This window comes from Pseudochaenichthys georgianus, chromosome 19 (assembly GCF_902827115.2).
Source record: "Pseudochaenichthys georgianus chromosome 19, fPseGeo1.2, whole genome shotgun sequence".
Lineage (NCBI taxonomy): Eukaryota > Metazoa > Chordata > Actinopteri > Perciformes > Channichthyidae > Pseudochaenichthys > Pseudochaenichthys georgianus.
Genome location: NC_047521.1, coordinates 11,405,063 through 11,423,089, shown reverse-complemented (window position 1 = coordinate 11,423,089; position 18,027 = coordinate 11,405,063). Strand labels below are relative to the sequence as shown.

At 42.5% G+C, this 18,027-nt stretch overlaps 1 protein-coding gene across 11 annotated transcripts in view; it reads right to left on the bottom strand.

The window, feature by feature from the left end:
- tanc2b (tetratricopeptide repeat, ankyrin repeat and coiled-coil containing 2b) overlaps positions 1–18,027 on the bottom strand; it is a 185,195-nt gene that overhangs the window by 31,355 nt on the left and 135,813 nt on the right. For all 11 annotated transcript variants that reach the window (XM_071206759.1, XM_034107605.2, XM_034107607.2 and 8 more), the window contains 4 exons: positions 15,540–15,688; positions 10,806–10,989; positions 9,230–9,478; positions 720–851 (listed from right to left, as the gene is read on the bottom strand). In XM_071206759.1, coding sequence (XP_071062860.1) covers positions 720–851; positions 9,230–9,478; positions 10,806–10,989; positions 15,540–15,688 — 714 coding nt within the window. The remainder of the gene's footprint in view (positions 1–719; positions 852–9,229; positions 9,479–10,805; positions 10,990–15,539; positions 15,689–18,027) is intronic.

The window sequence follows — 18,027 nt, the reverse complement described above, 5'->3', positions numbered from 1 at the left end:
GATCACGGAGGGCGCTGGCTGTGTGATAGGCTTGAACAGTGTACAGTGGGGCGGACGCTATACACACACACACACACACACACACACACACACACACACACACACACACACACACACACACACACACACACACACACACACACACACACACACACACACACACACACACACACACACACACACACACACACACACACACACACACACACACACACACACACACACACACACACACACACACATTTCCAAAACGCACAGCGCGGAAGAGTCACTGATCTAGTTTCAGAGCAGAGCTACTGTATGCAGACTTTAGCATCTGAAGCGCACGGCAAACTGCAAATCCACCGTCCCTTTTCTGGAATATATGAAAATAACTTGTTCGTCACGCAGCTTTCGTCTCGCGATGCTCAGCTGCTTTGAGTTTGTTGTTGGCGGATGAAAAACAGAATAGTGTGTTATTGTTCGCTCCTGTGTCTGATGTGAAACTAATCGCTAATGGCAGCCAAACCTTAAACAAAGCAGCTTTTTTGAAAGAGACAGAAAAGTATGGTTGTAGGTTTAAAACTTTTACCAACAGCTAGCATTTACTGTTTTTTTTTACAACTCTTTGTGGCAAAAATCAGCACATATTTTGTCTCTCTATTTCACATTTTATATCAAAATGTGCAGCTTTCATGGACACAAGGTTAAAGGACAGTGAACTTTTTGTGTGTGCTCACCTCTCAGGTCCTGCCCGGAGCGACCCGGCCCGCAGGTGGTGCTCTGTCTGGGCATGCGCAGCGAGGTGCGTAATGGAGTGTGTCTCTGCTCATCCAGGTATGCCAGGTCCTCCAGGTGGGCTGAACTGGTAGCTGTTGTTGCATATATTTGATAGAAGACAGAGGGAAAGTATTTCAGAGAAAGAGGGGGGAAAAGATACTATTGTCAACATGTGTATGTACATTGAGAGACACTTACAGTCAACAAGCACTACAAATAAAGACAAAAGAAGGTGGTACTGGTTCATGCCAGTGTCTTGAGGCAGTTGTCAGGCTCCCGCGCTCACACTTGCTAACTCCAACAGGAAGGAGCAAGCCAGCCCTACATGGTGCTGTCCTAAAAATTCCCTCCTCTCAGTGTCTGTCACGCGGCACGGAGGCAGATGCCATCCGGCCCCTCTCAGGATTAATTAGCTCAGCAGACAAATGTCTTATTCATAGGGTGAGCTCCGTCTGATGCTGGCTGCTGATTGTTCACACCATGCTGCGTCTTCGAGGGCCAACGCTCGGAACCAGTGAATGTTAATTGAGGATAGACCCCATCACCAGTGTGAGTAAACAACGGAACCCGATTCTCCGTCACACCTGAACCCCAGATAAAGGGGCGGGAGTGAAAGAGAAAATAAATCATCTGTTAGAGATGTATTAAATAGCCAGCAGCTGATTGGTCCACAGCTGTTTTATTTAGCAGAAACACATAAGGGACAAGTTTCAGGAAGCCATGCTTGATGTAGCCAGCTCTGAATACTAACTTTTGGAGAATTTAAATCTCTTTTTGGCAGATATACAGGTACCATCTTTTTTACTTGGTGGTTTGCTGTAAACCAAATGTCCCTCTGTGACAATAAAGATGAACTTAAGCCATACAAATAAATTCAGGAGATTAAGGGACTGAGGTGGCCAAGCTGCCAAGTCACAACATCAAGCGGAGACACTGTCATTGACAGAGCAGTTTGTTTGTTTTTAAAATGAGCCAAAAAGTGCTACAACAGGAAACTGGTTAGAATAAACTCTAGTCATGCAGTGATAATGGAAAACCTAAGGAGAGGCTGATAAAGCAGAAAATATAAGAGACACTATATTATCCACAAAGTAGTAATTTGGGAAATATTCTGTGTAACACTTTTCTGGGAACCTAGCCAGTGTTTTTCTATGTTAATTCGACTTTATTTAAATTGGGTTGGAATTCGTAGATGTTTCCTTAGTGGTTATATTGGTTATACAAACACTGCACTCACTGAGGTAATTTCTGAGAATTTGGGATCATCGTGACGACAAAGTGAAGAAGGCAAGAAATAGAAGTGGTGACGATTGGACTTAACTACTTTATTTGAAAGAGTGCCCTCCTTGGAATGTTGGTTATAATCCCTCAGGTCTGTAATCAGCAATGGTGTTAAGATTGGACACTTTGGGTAATAACCTTATCATTTGACATTAATGTATTATGTCCAAATATATGTTTGTTTTAAGCCATTCTGATCATTTGACTACCCTTCTGATCATAACAGCAATTACATTGGAGAGTACAATGTTATCAATACATCAACAAGCTTCAAAAATAATATCCATCTTATAATCAGATGGATTTCTCCTTATAAGAGCTTGTAGTCTCTAACTCTTGAATTGTTCAACATGTACAAGCACCATCAAGGGGGAGAGGTGCTGACACACCACATGAGCCCCATCACTAAAAGTGAACATTGTGTTGTTATTTAAGGTATTTTGTTATAAATCAATAGGGAATTGAGCTCTAAAATCAAATTAAAACAAGGCAAATGAATTAGGACACTTTGATTGGGAACAACACTTATATAATTATTGTTGATAACAAATGGAGTACAATAATGTACAGGTTTTTTTTAGGGAAAATAATAGTGAAAAATAATTTTGTGAGAAAGAAGTAAAACAGAAGAGTTACAAACTTGGGCAAAACGATAAAATGATATTTAAGGAGTATATTGTGGTATTAATTTATTGTACTGTTTGTTTGGAGGGTCTGCTGTGGAGGATTTATATCCTGTAACAGACATTTTTCAATAAATGTTAATACATTTCTACCTGAAATACTCTGAGGTCCTGAAATCCCAAGTCATAGTCAAGGAGTTGGGGAAAGATGTAACTTGGGCTGCAAGCTCCTTCTCTCCAGTGACTCCAAAAAGCACGCCACAGTAATCTCTCTGCGGACAGGGCTCTGAGCCCAGGACCTCACTACCACCTCAACACTGATCAGTCCTCTCCTTGGTCTGAGGGGGGTTTCTCTGCCTCTGGAGCTACGCCCAATGGAGTACAGATCATGTGTATGCAGGGGCGGATCTACAGGGGTGGCATGGGGAGACAACTGCCACCCTAAACAATAGCCTTGCCACCCCAGCTGCCACCCCAGTTGGCATCTTTGTTTTGAAAGAAAAGTTGTGGCTCATCGGACATTTATGAGAGAAAGTCTCTAATGTCCGAGTGCAAGTGAATGCAGCACAAGATGCACGTCATGTAACCCCTCCCCCGGTCCTGGCGCGAGAGTGGAAATATGATTGGTGGCGAATTCACTTGAACAGGGGGAACGGCGCAAAACGAGAACCTTTCGGACCCAAGCACTGAAGGAATGAGGTAGTTGCGCTCTACAATGACAAAGAAGAGAATGTCAAGTTTGGCTGTACTCAGCATTGAATCAAAACGCGCTACAGCTGTTGATCTTAATAAGTTTGTGAGGCGGTTTGCTGAACAAAATAGTAATCGCCGCATTCAGCTGTAATAGACATGCCAACTTGATGCTCTGCTCACGGATGACTCGATGAGAATAACAAACTGTTAAGATGATGACCTTGTATGCGTGTATATATTTTTTTCTTTGAGGGGGTCTGACCCCAAAAAACAGTTTTAAGTCCTGAGAAAGTAAAATAAGACGGTGTGTAAAACTACACTGCCCAGCCAACAGAAAGTAATTGATTTAACTAGGCCAGTAGGTAAGGACCTTCCACTGGATAATAACTGCAGCGATGTTTTAGCTGAATACACGTAATAAACTGATGCAGTTAGTCTCTTCTTTAATGTTTGTTCTTTCTGATGTAAAGTCAAGGTTGTAACTGTATATCAATAATGATATAATTACTTGTTTTTCAAATTTGAAGGAGGGTGAGCAAGCATCTTGATGAACATTCATCATTAACTCCTCCAAACAATATAGTTTATTCAATAATAAATGAATATGTGAATCATAACAGTTCTTCACTATATCTGTAAAGCGTCTTTGAGCACCTGTAAAAACGCTAACAAATTAAATCTATTATTATTATTATTATTTATTAACAGTGATTGACAGCTGATAGGAATAATATGATTGTTAATAGTATCATATTCATTCAGACAAACATCGATGAGACAGTTAATTAATGTACTTATTGCAGCAGTCTGCATAGATTTGGTACCCCTGCTGGTCTAAGAGTGAGACAAACTCATTCAGTTATTGTTCAGTTAAAATTCATTAAATTACGTCTGCCACCTTATATGTAAGGCTTTACTGATGTGCCACAATAATATCACCTATGTGATTGAGTTAAAATATTAATATTGTGGCTTTCCAAGTTAACATTGATTGTAGGGGTGTAACGGTTCACAAACATTTCGGTCCGGTACGTACCTCGTTTTTAGGTCACAGGTCGGTTCGGTACGTTTTCGGTACAGCAGAAAACATTATCACAAAACATTAAATATTTTTTTTTAATTATTATTAAACTGTGACTAATGTATTCAAATAAATACAAAATATAGTAAAATAAACATTAAGGTGCAGCATTTCGATGAACTGAAATAATCTGTATTTGAACTGTACTAGCACCTAAGCAGCCAGCTTGACATTAGGACTTGCTTGTCATTGTATTTTCATGTTGTTTAAAGAAAGATGAACTTGTCCACATTGCTTGCTGAAATGGCAGATCTGCTGGCACTAACAATGTCTCATGTTGTGGAGAACACCCTCTCTAGGGACAGTGGCAGCAGATACAGCCAGGTAGCGCTTTGCTAACATGGCAACATAAGGATATTTGGCGTTTGTAATAGCTTTGGCTCGGTCTGAACTTTCTGCGAGTGGTGGAGGCTTACATGCTAGTGGGAGTTGGGTTTGTACTTCAGTCTTTTTTCTTTTGGTACCGGTGATATTCACATTCGGGTGATGCCTTTTCAAATGAGTGTGATGTATTGCCAGCCGCGTAACCAATGTAAGTTGAACAATGCCGACAAACAGCTTTGGTTCGGTCCACCTGTCTTTGTCCGTCATCCTTGTATGTAACTGCGAAACCAAAATGTTCCCAAACCGGAGACTTCAATGATGCTGGAGGATTTTCAGCTCAACTTTATCTGCGTTCGCCATTTCGACAGTTCCTCAAATTACTGACTACATTTGAACGCATCCCTGTGACCAGCTCTCATAGTATGCCTCTCGTCCAATGAAATGACTTGGTCGCTCTATGATATATACCTGAGATTACTTCCAGAAAGTTGTTCATGTTCTCAATTGTTTACGTTTAACGCTATATTCGTTCGGTACACACGTGTACCGAACCGAAGGGCCCGTACCGAATAATTTCAGTACGGGTACGTGTACCGTTACACCCCTAATTGATTGATATGATTGCGATTTAAATCAGCATATACTTCTGTCAGGGGATGCCATGCCACCCCTCAAAATCTCCTGCCACCCTCTTGCCACCCCATGAATATTTGTCTAGATCCGCCCCTGTGTGTATGGCTCAGTGTGTATGACTGTTGAGTCAACCCAGCCATAGACCCAGAGAAGAGCCACATGGGTTTCCCAAAATGGAGGAAAATGGCACCTCTGAGAATGCTGGAGGCCTGGCCCTGATGGGAATGTGGCTGCCGGTCATCCAACTGCACTAAAAGAGGAAACAGTGGAGCTGCTAAACCAAGGGAGAATGACTCGGGGCTAGAATGGCTCCTTTTTGTCTCTCTTTCAACTGTGTCTGAATGTGAGGATTCAAATATGTGTGCTCATCACCTCTATCTGCAATGCAGCAGGCTCCTGAGGATCACTTTCACAGCTCCTGTGCCAATGCGCTAAGACTGCACGCATAGTGAAAAGAAATACAGAGGAAGGGAAAACTGTATGGAAGAGGGAGAGTATGAAAAAGAAAGTGTGGAATAGAGAGCCTAGCTGTTTGTGCCAACGACAGCCACATCAGACACTTCCTGTTTCAAAGAGTGACTGATAGCTTGAACGCATGCATGCACACAGTCACACACACACAGTCACACACACACACAGTCACACACACACACACACACACACACACACACACACACACACACACACACACACACACACACACACACACACACACACACACACACACACACACACACACACACACACACACACACACACACACACACACACACACACACACTCAAAGACCAGCTGGGCTGCCGTCCAGAGCCAGTCACTGTATCAGCCGGGAGCCGCCTGTCATCTAAGATATGAGGTGGCTGCTGCTGCTCTAAACGCCTCACCATTCTCCTCTCACCGCCCGAGAGATGACTCGAGATGATAAATGATGGAGGTGCTGGCACTAAAACAATAATATTTCCAGGCTTTACACAGAGTATATAAGCAGAGGTGGGATTATCAGGGAACAAATGGTTGAAAAGGAAATCAATGACACTTGTCCGCCCCCCAAATTGAATAATGTAATCTCAGGTGAGCCGTTATCTCAATTTAGTGAGATATTGGACTATAGAGTGAGTTCATAGAATGTCAGAAGGTCTTTTATAACTCTCAAGTCTTCCATCCCCAAGTCATTATAGAAGCTGGGGTATATAGATCCTCAGGGTCACTTCAGTTAAATGATACAAATGACTTTCCCTATTGTTGTTGGGTTTAATTTGCCAAGGTTTTGAGATGTCAATGTGTGCCTACACGCCAATACCATTGAGGGGAATTAGAAAAATGTATGTGAAACATACATGAGCTACCCTGGAGACATTTACACCCCCCGACAACCAGGCGACTGCATGCTCATACTTTCATTTGTGAAGGGGGTGTGTTCAAACTATAAAGCCTCTTTGCTCTTGAACCAGGCAGGGAAGGCTTAAAGGGCACATATCATTCTCATTGTCATGTTCATACTTTAACCTGACCGCAGCCGTATTCACCCTCTTTCTGAAAGGCCTCGTTTTAGGGCCCGTCTCTTTAAGCCCCCTCCCAAAACAGCTGAGTCTGCTCTGATTGGTCATTGTTTCCAGGTCTTCCCCATCGACTTGATACTACACCTAAACAAGACTTGCAAAACTCCCTTTTGACAAGATAAACTTTAATAAAAGATAATATCAAGTTGCATTATGGGAAATAGGATATAGCATTTAGGAGCTATTGTATGGAATACAAGACGGATGCTGCAGTTCTATTTGTGGTTCACACTACTTTACTTGAATTTGTAGGGGTATTTGTGAGAAATAATTGGTAATGAATTAGTCCTGACGTACAATTCTTCAGTAAAATTATTTTCTGGAACTAATTATATTCCAAACGGGCTGTAATGACTCATTTCTAAAAACCTTAATTCTGTCCTTCTGAAATGAGGACTACTCTGTCTTGGTTACACCTTCCTACATATCCATCTTAAGCTCTACCAACGCACAGCTCTGCCTTCATTAGGTAATAGAGCAGCTAAACCCCCCCCTCTTTGTTTTCCTCCCCGGTCCCCTTCTACTCTCCCTCTCTCCCCACACTTCAAAGCGAGTCTCTCTCCGGCACTCTGGGGGATAGAAACGGTTAATGCCTGGGGCTTTGATGTTCCACTGCTGTGTGAGCCCAGCCAATCCTCAGCCTGTGCTCGCCTCCCATCCCTACATCGTCTAATAATTATTTGTGGAGGAGAGAGTGAGAGGGAGCGAGAGATTACGAAACTCTACTTTCACTCCTCTTCCGAATGTATCCGTCTCCCTCTCCTTCAGAATTCATGTTCCTGACAAATACAAATGCATTCAGAAACATTATCATGTTTTTTTTTCTCCCCCGCTGCTTCTCTCTCTTTATTTTTTGCATCATCTGCAGCTTATAGTACGTCTTTTAAGCCGTCTCCAGCTCACTCGGGCTCCTTTGAAGGTCTGGGTATTGAGGGGCGGGGATGAGATCGAGGGTGAATCTCTAAACCCCGGCAGTCGCATCGCTGCCAGACAGCAGTGTCAAACATCAGAACACGACCGGCATAAATAGAAGGTCACAGCTGCGGCGACGGGCCTTGTCAGGCATATTACAGTGTTTAGTGAAATATTAGGTGCGTGTCTACAGTATGTGACGTGCAAACGCTTTTTCCTCCCTTTTGCCAGTGGGAGTGGGTGAAGTGCATAATAGAGCTCATCGTCTGTACCAGCCTCTCTCAAGATGAGAACAATAACACAATCAGGCCCATTAGGACTGCTTCGCTGTTATGAAACTGACATTTTTCATGATACATTTGCTGTTATTTTTCCCGAAGGCTCAGAAACACACATCAATGAGACCTCTGTCAGCAACACAAATGCCTGTATTGTATGTGATATCCTTCCAGCCGCAGTATGTTCTCCTGCTGAAGCTGTTTTTCCCACACTATTATTCTGCTCTGTGGTTTCGATCCACACCACAGGGTTGTAATAGTTGAACTAAATACCACCATGGATTTGCCGCTACCCAAAATGTAAACAAACGCTCACATTTTGAGGAACAAGAGTTGTTTTTCCAGATCGTTAAGGAATGTATTTAAAATGACAAAAGAAAAGACTAAAAAAAAAACACAATTTATCTCCTCTTCTAACCAAGCCTCACATTTGAGAAAGTTGAGGCTGGTTTATCACAGATTAGCAGGAGTAATATGCTGTGGAGGTTTGAGATTTGTGTTCAATTTGTTCAGAGATGAACTGGTTATATGAAGGTTTACAGATGACATTTTTCCCTACTGAACCTCTGGCGGTCAATAATTAACCAATCTATGGGATATTTGTGTCTAAAATCTGAAAAACTGCTTATAGCCAATGACAGACAAGAAAAGGTAAAGGCATCTCAAGGTGTTGAGAATGCTTTTTGAACGTTGGAGGAAAGACTAGCTGAAAGTTGGCAAAACAAATGTCTCAAGATTTAGAATCCTACATATGACTCTGAAAAATCCCACATGAGGGTGATCTATTCTTCAGTTTCATTGATACATCCATGGTCACACACGTGGATGTATCAATGAAAGAATTCAAAGGGAAGGATCACAGTTCATCAAGGAAGGAAACAAGCAAGGAAAGAAAACATGACAGATGCCAAATAAAGGAGCCAAAAATAGAAAGAGCAGTTCAATCCCATTTTGCCAGAAAAAGTACTCCACTTTGGCAAAATTGGTATACTGCTCTTGTAAATAACCATATTTCCAGCTCCTTAGACAAACTGTCCTCCCTTAGTACTTCTAAAGGAGAGTAAGGGAAAGAGGAAGGGGACTCACCAGCCACAGAGTTAGGGCGGGGCATGAGGTACAGAGGGATGGAGTGGGCGGAGTGGGAGGACATGCTCTCCAGGTTGCGCTCAGGGATTTTGTTGAGGCTGTAGGTGGAGGCGGTCATGTTTTCATCCACCCGGTACAGGAACGAGTCCATGCCTGATTTCTGGGACTGCCACAGCTTCAGGTTTCCCCGGGAGCCCTCGCCGTATTTCCCGCCTCGCTCCATGTTCTCTGAGTAGCTGGTCAGTGTGGCTGCAACAGAACCAAACATCAATGTTAGTTATGTTGCATATACAGCTATGATGGGTTTATTGTGAGAAATGAGCCTCATACTTTCAGTCCATTTTCACAACCCGGGCGTCTGATTCCACACTTATTTATGGATGTTCTGAACGCAGGTGTTCATTATTGTTGCATGGAAACAGTGTTGGCACCTGTATTGACATCAGCGCTTCACATCAGTGAGCGATTATCTCTCCTGTTTTCTTGCTAACAATGCGGCAGTGGATGTCAACATGACTGAATTGTCTTCCCGTAGGAGGAGAGACTGGTTCTGACTGTGCATGAGAAGTACCAAAGTCTGTCTGGAAACTCAGATGTTTACATTTTGAGCTAAAGCGGACATGAGAACGTTTTTGGGGTGATTCGAACAAAGCTGTGAAATGAGGCATGTTCCCACTGACTGTCACAAGATGTAACTCTTAGGTATCAGAGGCTTTGAATCCAACAGGATGAGCAGGTAAGGTTGAATATTTTAGTTTTTTCAATTCTGTCTTTTATAGACAGTTATTTGGTTTCTAGCTTGGCATTATTTGCTTTTCAACACTTGTAATTCTCTTCTCACCATACTGGACGCAAATACATCTCTTATTAGTTAGTTACTTACTTAGTACGTCTGTTGTTTTAAACCTTTAAAACTCATATACACATGTACAATAAATAATAATAACAATAATCAGCCTCTACTTTTGAAATAGTGACATTCCAAAGCAAAGTGTAGGCTAAAGCCTTAGCATACCCTTTATACATTTATTATGTGGTATATACTGAAGATAAAGACAAAAATAATTTTTTTTATTTAATATACGCAAAACATCCCACCTAAATTCATATACACTCATATAAATAAGTGTTCACACCAATGTTTTATATTTGCAAATCATCTTCATCTTAGTTGCAATGTTTTTGGTAGATATATTATTTTGTTTTTTAAGTGAATTATAATAAAAATGTATTATACATTTTGATTTGCTTTTCAAAACTATTCCCCATGTAGCTCCATTGACTGTTTTATATCTTGCATTTGGTCCTATTTTTGTAGAAATGCAAATACCTCTTAGTTCATACAGTCTTACTCAAATTTAAAATAGCTTCTGGATACAGTAGGGAGGGATCTTTCTTTCTACTTTATACATCAATTGTGCTGTTTTAAATGTCCCCAGATCTCTAAAAGAGACTGAGTTTAAAAATAATGTGTTGGTTTGTTAATGGAACAAAGGGGAAATATATTGAATAACTCTAGCCTTATCCTTACAGATTTGTTAAAACTGTTCTTTATAAATATGTGTGTGTATCTCACCGATAATCCCGCTGTCCCTGCTCTCCAGGGTGGAGGTGGGACTGGTGACAGAGCCGTAGGCACAGTCCCTGTTGCCGGCCTGGCCAGGCATCGCAGGAGGGAGGGTGGAGCAGGGGCTGCCTGCGGGGGGGGAGGCGGTGCTGCTGGTCAGGGTGGAGCACGGGCTGATCCTCTGGTTCTGGACCTGGAAAAGACAGAAACAACTTTGAAAAACACTTTGTTGTGTTCAGATAATTCAATGAGTGCACACTAGAACAAAAGGCAAAGTGAAATGTTTGAACTTTTAATATCTGAGTCATATTCAGAGTAAATTGTCACTTCAATATCGCTGTTTTCAAAAGCTTAGACCCCCGCTGCCTCTATGTAGTTGGTTCTTCAAAGGCTTTCCTCTCCCACACACATACAATCATATAATACATTATATTTGTAGCAATTTTCAAAAATAAGGATTTGGAATAGCTTCAGCAAGAATTATGTAATGCTACACAGCTACAATATGTTGACACACAAAAACATTGAATAACTAGTGTTATTCCCAATAATGTTAATAAATAGCACCTATATAACCTATACATCGCTTTACAAAAAGGTACCTTACAGCACAATGTACTGCAGCTGAGGAGTATGGCAGGAAATAACCAAGCGTTGGAGAGTTAGCGTAAACACCGGGGATTTGAGCGGCAACATCTAAATGCAGGAAAACAGTCATTTTCCCTTTTTAGAAACTAAAGGGAGTGGCATTTCCCAAACCAGATTCTGCAGAGTCCCATGGCACATGTGGGGTTGTGTACTGTTGCTCTTCCTAGACATGCCCTGATTCCACTGAAAATTCAAATCACACAATAAATATATGATTCTTTATAGCCTTGTTTTGGCACCCTGCAGTGACCTTCTTCTGCGTCAGCTCAGGTTAGAAGAGATGAGACAACAGGGGACATAAAACACTCTGCTGCGTCTAATCTGCTGCTGCGAACACCCACTGACGCTCTCACAGAAACACACACACCTCAACAGAGGCATGCAGCATCAACGGAAATGCAGAGGCGCAAGCAAAACAGGGATGCCAAGTGATTAAGTAAGTGTATCAGACACTGAAACAAATGGAGGTCTCTCCTTAACGGTGCTGCCGATGAGTTCAGGTCAACACTGGAGAGATCGTGAGAGGTGAAGTGGCCCTCAAGGCTAAATCTAGTCTAGTTTCATCTGCAGGAAGAAGACTGAAGGGACACACTAAGCTAATACACACACCCACACACGGATACAGTCTGGAGTAGGGCTGCAACTGCCGATTACTTTCATTATTGATTAAACTGACAATTATCTGCTGAATGGCTCCTAAGGCTTTGGCTCAGAAGATGGATCGGGGTCAATTAATCGCAGGGTTTGATCCTCGAGAATCCCTACCCACATTTTAAAAGTGTCTAAGATCCATGACAAAGTGTCCACAGCCATGCTACTGAGTTAAGTGCTTACTTCAGATGGAGGAAGGACGGATGATGGGAATGTCATTATATTTCAAGGATTTGGTCACAAATCAAGATATTGAACACATTTAAAATGTTGACTTGATGATGGCGCTAAACAGAACATCAGAGGATCACCAATGTTTTTGAAGTTCATCATGAAGGGAACATGGATGGCCGACCCAAATTTCATGAAAATGTATCCAACTGTTGTTGAGACATTTGAATTATAAACGTAAATGTCGATGACACTGGAAAAGCCAGAGGATCATCACATTCTTCTTCTGGGGACCATGAATGTCTTTATATATATATCATGGCAATCCATCTAATCCAACTCCAAAGGCAGTTTGAATGACACTGTCAAAAAGGTAATGTAGCTACAAAGAGGACATCTTGGTCTGAAACCAGAGCCCAGTCTGCTCTGATTGGTTAGCTAGTCGGCTCTGTTGTTCATTCGCTTAGAGATTTGTCTGAAACGCCCCAAATATAACGTACAATCTGTCAGAGCATTAGCCAATAGAAATGAGTGTCATCATGTTACGGAAGTAAACAAAGGAGTCCCATAGAGGCGTGTCATGCATTAGGGGGGGGAGTGTGTGGGAGGTGATTTCCTCTGGATGGAACTTTGAGATTATAGCCTTTGCAGACCATTTACTTGCACACAAACCTATATAACACACTAGAGGAAAGGGGAAACCCCCAAAAGCACAATAGGGCCACTTTAAATAGGCCCATTCAACTGGACTGAATTACTTTTTAAGTGGAAAATATTTCAAATATTTTTCGATATAATTTACTCTAGTAACGGCAGAACTAACCATTAGGTGGTAGACATAATCGACCTTCAAATACAACATCATCCCCTTTCTGAAAGAACTAACCCTGGCCATTTCAGGCTCTATTAAAGTAGGTGCTTAGTGTGTGTTTTGTGGCATTGCCCTCTGCTTTCGCCATGGATGGGACCACTAAAGTGTTATGTTTACAGAAGCTTGACCCTCAGAGCAAGCAAACAGTACACAAAAAAACACACAGCAAGACCACAGCGCTATCTGCTGGGCTAATGAACCTGACCTTACGCTGAAGACCTTCCTTTTTGATAAAGCTTATAGTTAGAGCTGATTAGATTCGGCCCCTAGTTTTGCTGATATATGCTTAGTTTGTCGGGGGACATCTTACTTCTTCCTTCTCTCTGTCTATACCTGTGTACTCTCATGTTCCGATTAACCCAGCTTCCCCACATGTCTTTCTTTTTGGTGTCTATATACGCCGGGATCCGGAGTCATGGATGATCCTGCGGTCCTGTGTCCTGGATCGCGAGCCGTGGCTGTGGTCCTGGATCATAAGTCCTGGATGGATATCCTCGTGGATTCATCTTCCTATTATACACACATGCATTTCCAAACATTTGGACTACCTATGTTGCAAATGTATTATCTTTTCAATTTACACACGGCATCTATTGCACGTCTGTCCGTCCTGGGAGAGGGATCCCTCCTCTGTTGCTCTCCCTGAGGTTTCTCCCATTTTCCCTTTAAACTGTGGGTTTTCTCCGGAAGTTTTTCCTTGTACGATGTGAGGGTCTAAGGACAGAGGGTGTCGTATTGTCATACTGATATTCTGTACACACTGTGAAGACCACTGAGACAAATGTAACATTTGTGATATTGGGCTATATAAATAAACACTGATTGATTGATAGTGCAGGCCTGACCTCAGGTGTCGCACCTGGATTGGATTGAACTTGGGGGCAACGCGTCTATTCAGGGAGCTTGAGCACGAGAGTATGAAAGGCAATTAACAGCACTCTCTGCGAGTTAAGGTCACCTTGTTCTGTCTGCTGGCGAGGTCTGGCAGCACTGACACCAGCTAATGGAGGAACCTAACCATGTCAAATGGAAGATGGTAGATTGGTGTTTTACAGAAAAATAGAACCCTCACCTTAGCTCAACATTTTCTAAATAGGAAGATATCGGCCTGCTTCCTTTACAGTAAATAAAAGGTAGTAACTCGGTTGTGTCGACTGTAATGAATGTTATTGAAAGCTAGTAAAACCCAAGCAAATTAGCACAATCACAACAAAAGCCTGCTCTATGATCTGCTACAAAAAATGACAGGCATTTTCTGTAATTTTTTGGAGATCAGCACAAACTACATCCGGAGAACAGCATTTGGGGCAGATATCTTAAACAATAGGTCTGTTCTGTGTTCACGATGCAGCGGGGCACTGGTGTGAGTCACGTCTCTAAAAAGAGCCGCTTGAATAAACCTCTCTCAATTTATACACCCCCACTGCTACAGCAGCGCTCACATCAAGCACAGGCAGTCCATCAGTCTAATCGCTTATCCACACTGCTTTAGTGCAAGCCCATACCCAGACTCTCTTTGAAGGAACAGGTTGGCCCCTTTCCCCCCTACCTATATCTGCCTCTCTTTCTCTCTGCTGATTTTTTCCCTTAGTTTGGCAAATTCATACCTGTCAAACCAGGTTCAGAGAGAAAACAGGGCATCTGCTGCAGAGCGTGGAGCGGCCTGTTGTGCCAGGAGCTGTTTGTTGCTCAACTGCCAAATTCCCAAATTGAAAGGTTAAAATGAAGGAGAGAAACCCAGAACATGCAGCTCAACTCAACCTTAAGAAACTTTCTTCCAATAAGACAAGTTCTAAGTACGCTGGGAAATAAATAATTGGTTATATACAAATCTAAGTAGAGATATCCAATGTTAAATGGAGAGGCACTGATAAATTCCGAAGCTGTGGTGTATGAGGGCAATTTACAGAACTCTTTTGATTCAGCTACCCTGCCATCCAAAAATCTGTCAAAACCGAGTGTAAACACTGATATTATGAAGATAAATGTCGAAAGCAGACGACTGCGTGTTTGATCAAGTTCCAAAGCACGATCTCCCATGATAGAAATGTGTCATCATCACATACAGAGTAAGATAATCAGATTAGGATAAACCGTAACAAACGCAGAAAAGGCAATACAAACAAAACTGGAGTATATTTTTTGGCAACAATTGTTTGAATTACACAACCCCAGACAAAGTTTCCCTTATATTGACTCAAAGACTGAATCAGGTGACATCATGAGATTTGAATGCAGTGCTGGGAATAACAGTTTCTTTCATTGGGTGTTTAGTTTTTTGTCTACAGGCTCTTTAAGAAAAGATAACAGAGTTCTTCTTCTCCAATGAATGCAGAGATAAAAGAAATAAAAGCAGATTTCTCTTGCAAAAAAAAGGTCCAGTTCATTAGTGAGACCATTACCTGTCTTGCCTCGGGTTCCTCCATGCTGTACTGGGTACCGGCTGGCCCCTCGCTCACTTTGTCTCCCAGAAGGAAACCCAGGCGCGTCATCAATGTGTTGGCTGCCTCATCCACCGACGGAGGGGGGCCCAGCTCCCGGCTTGACTCCCCTGCAGAGGCAGAGAGACGAGAAGGAGGACGGAGGTGGAGGAAAACATTGCAGGGGAGAGAAAGAAAGAACAAATGTGTGTCAGTGGTGGGTAGGAACAGAACAGCAGCTTGATTTCACAAAAAGGCGATGGAATAGCTGGCGATGGAATAGCACGCGGAGTATCTGCTATCCACCCGCTATGTATTAACCACAGCAGCGACACACACCCGGATACAGAGCACAACAGCACCTGTGCTCAGGAAGACATGGAACAGCCTACCTGAGTTTTCCACTTGCTCAGAGCTGTGCATTACAGGCACATTTCCCCACAGCTGGACATCTTTGTCCTCTCACGTAAACTCCAAACAATCCCTTCAGCCGCAACAAAAATCCCTTTCAAGCTGTTTACAAAAAACCTATTTCCACACTGAGCAGCGAGAGCTCTGCACACTGACGGCAGCTCCTTCCGCACCACTCATCACCACTGCAGCTCGTGTGACGCAATGAGATACGCCCTTCACCTGCGCGTGTGTGTGAGACAGAGAGAGAGAGAGAGACAGAGCGAGAGAGAGTGGCTGTGTGTGACTCCTCAAGACAAAGTGGGCTTGAATACACCTCTATACTGTTTACAGAGAGAAAAAAAACAAGCCTACGTGATGATCAGATGATCAAACACACGCAGGAATTTCGGTTGCCAACTTTGCAACAGGATCCAAAGAAAAAAAGAAATCCCTTAATGACCTCATCATGTCACATAGTTGCCTGGTTACTCTTCGCCCATAACAAGCCCTCATTGCTGGTGTCATATTTATTTTTTATAATACCTGGCTATAATGCCCTAAAGGTGCCTGCAATATCAATTTCAACCCACTTTTACTTTATTTACTCGAGTGTCACAAATTACCCACACTGCTCTCTAGGTCGTCCTCAGACACACTGCTGCTAGCTGTTAAAAGGACTAACTAGTGGCTGGAAACACGCAGCTGTAATTGGACGTATAAACCTGAGAATTGGACTGGACGTTAATGACATTGAGGCCAACAGCACAAGATGACACGATGTGTAAATAAACAGCAGTGAGACAAAGCGGTAGGGCCAGTTCTCTCCCTCTTCTCCCCACTTAATTTCCTGCCGGGCAGGTCAGACCAGATTGGCAGGTAGCTACACCGAGTCCTGACTGACGACCATTAGAAAGTGTCCCCACACCCCCTTCTCTGAAGACAGACAGCTTGTCTGCAGCCTGTGGCCTCTCACTCGTCTGTTCAAGGACTAACAGACGAACAGGCAATCTTAGCCGGGGCTGCCTCTCTCCATTCCTTCATGGACAGACAGCAAGTCAGGATCATTAGATTGACTCCAAGTCCTTCTGAGTAAGTAATGGAAGACTGCACTGTCTAACTAAAACCTTGGATATGTTGCTGAGCCCTAATAAAAGCCACAGCAGTGGTAATAATGAGGTACTCACAGCACACATTAGGTCCAAAACAGCTACAGTTTACTCATGAGCCTTGATGAGATGTAAAGCGGCTTGATGCACTTTATATGGAGCAGCGTTTACTGTACTAGGGCCTCCAAGGTCACTGAATCCCCCAGCATCCCTGGAGGAAGAGAGCTGAATGCAGTAATAAAGAAGGTGTAGGTAGACAGAAGGACTGCCCCACCTCCTTATAGATAATAGGAGGAAATTGAAGGTGAAGAAACATCTAGCACTGGCTGGTAAGGCGGGAACTAACAATTATTTTCATTATCGATTCATTTGCAGGTGATTTTCTAAATCAATCTCTAGGTCAATATCATTTAGAAAAATGTCCATCACAGTCTATAATTCAAAATGATGCTTTTAAATATCTTGTTTTATCAGTTTAATATTATATGAAAACAGATAAAAACTGGTAATCTTCCTTTATTAGAGGCTGAACACCGGATTTTCTGCCATTTTTTGAATACAAAAATTGTCTTTAACAATAATATATCAAAATAGTTGGAGATAATTTGTCTGTTTTGATCAATTAGTGGAATTGTCACTGTAGTGGCTGTATGTGTCTGGACATTGAGGCAGTGTGGTCGACTGACTGGTAGTACAAGCAGTGAATACATTAGCACTGATTAGTCAACTCGTCCGGGGGGGGGTTAGCGTGTGACCGTGATCAAACAGGGGCTCGTCTGTCTCAGTGAAGTGTTTCTCTGTGTCCTTTTCACTCATCTTCTTTGTTTACCTGTCTCACTTCCTCTGCCTGTACTGTACATTTTAGGTTTCTGTTCCTCTTTTTTTAGCTTTTACAAAGGTATTTCTCTGTCGCAGCCAGCTGTTGGACAACCCTGTGCAGGGGCGAGCAGTCTGTGCCGCTTTTGATGTGA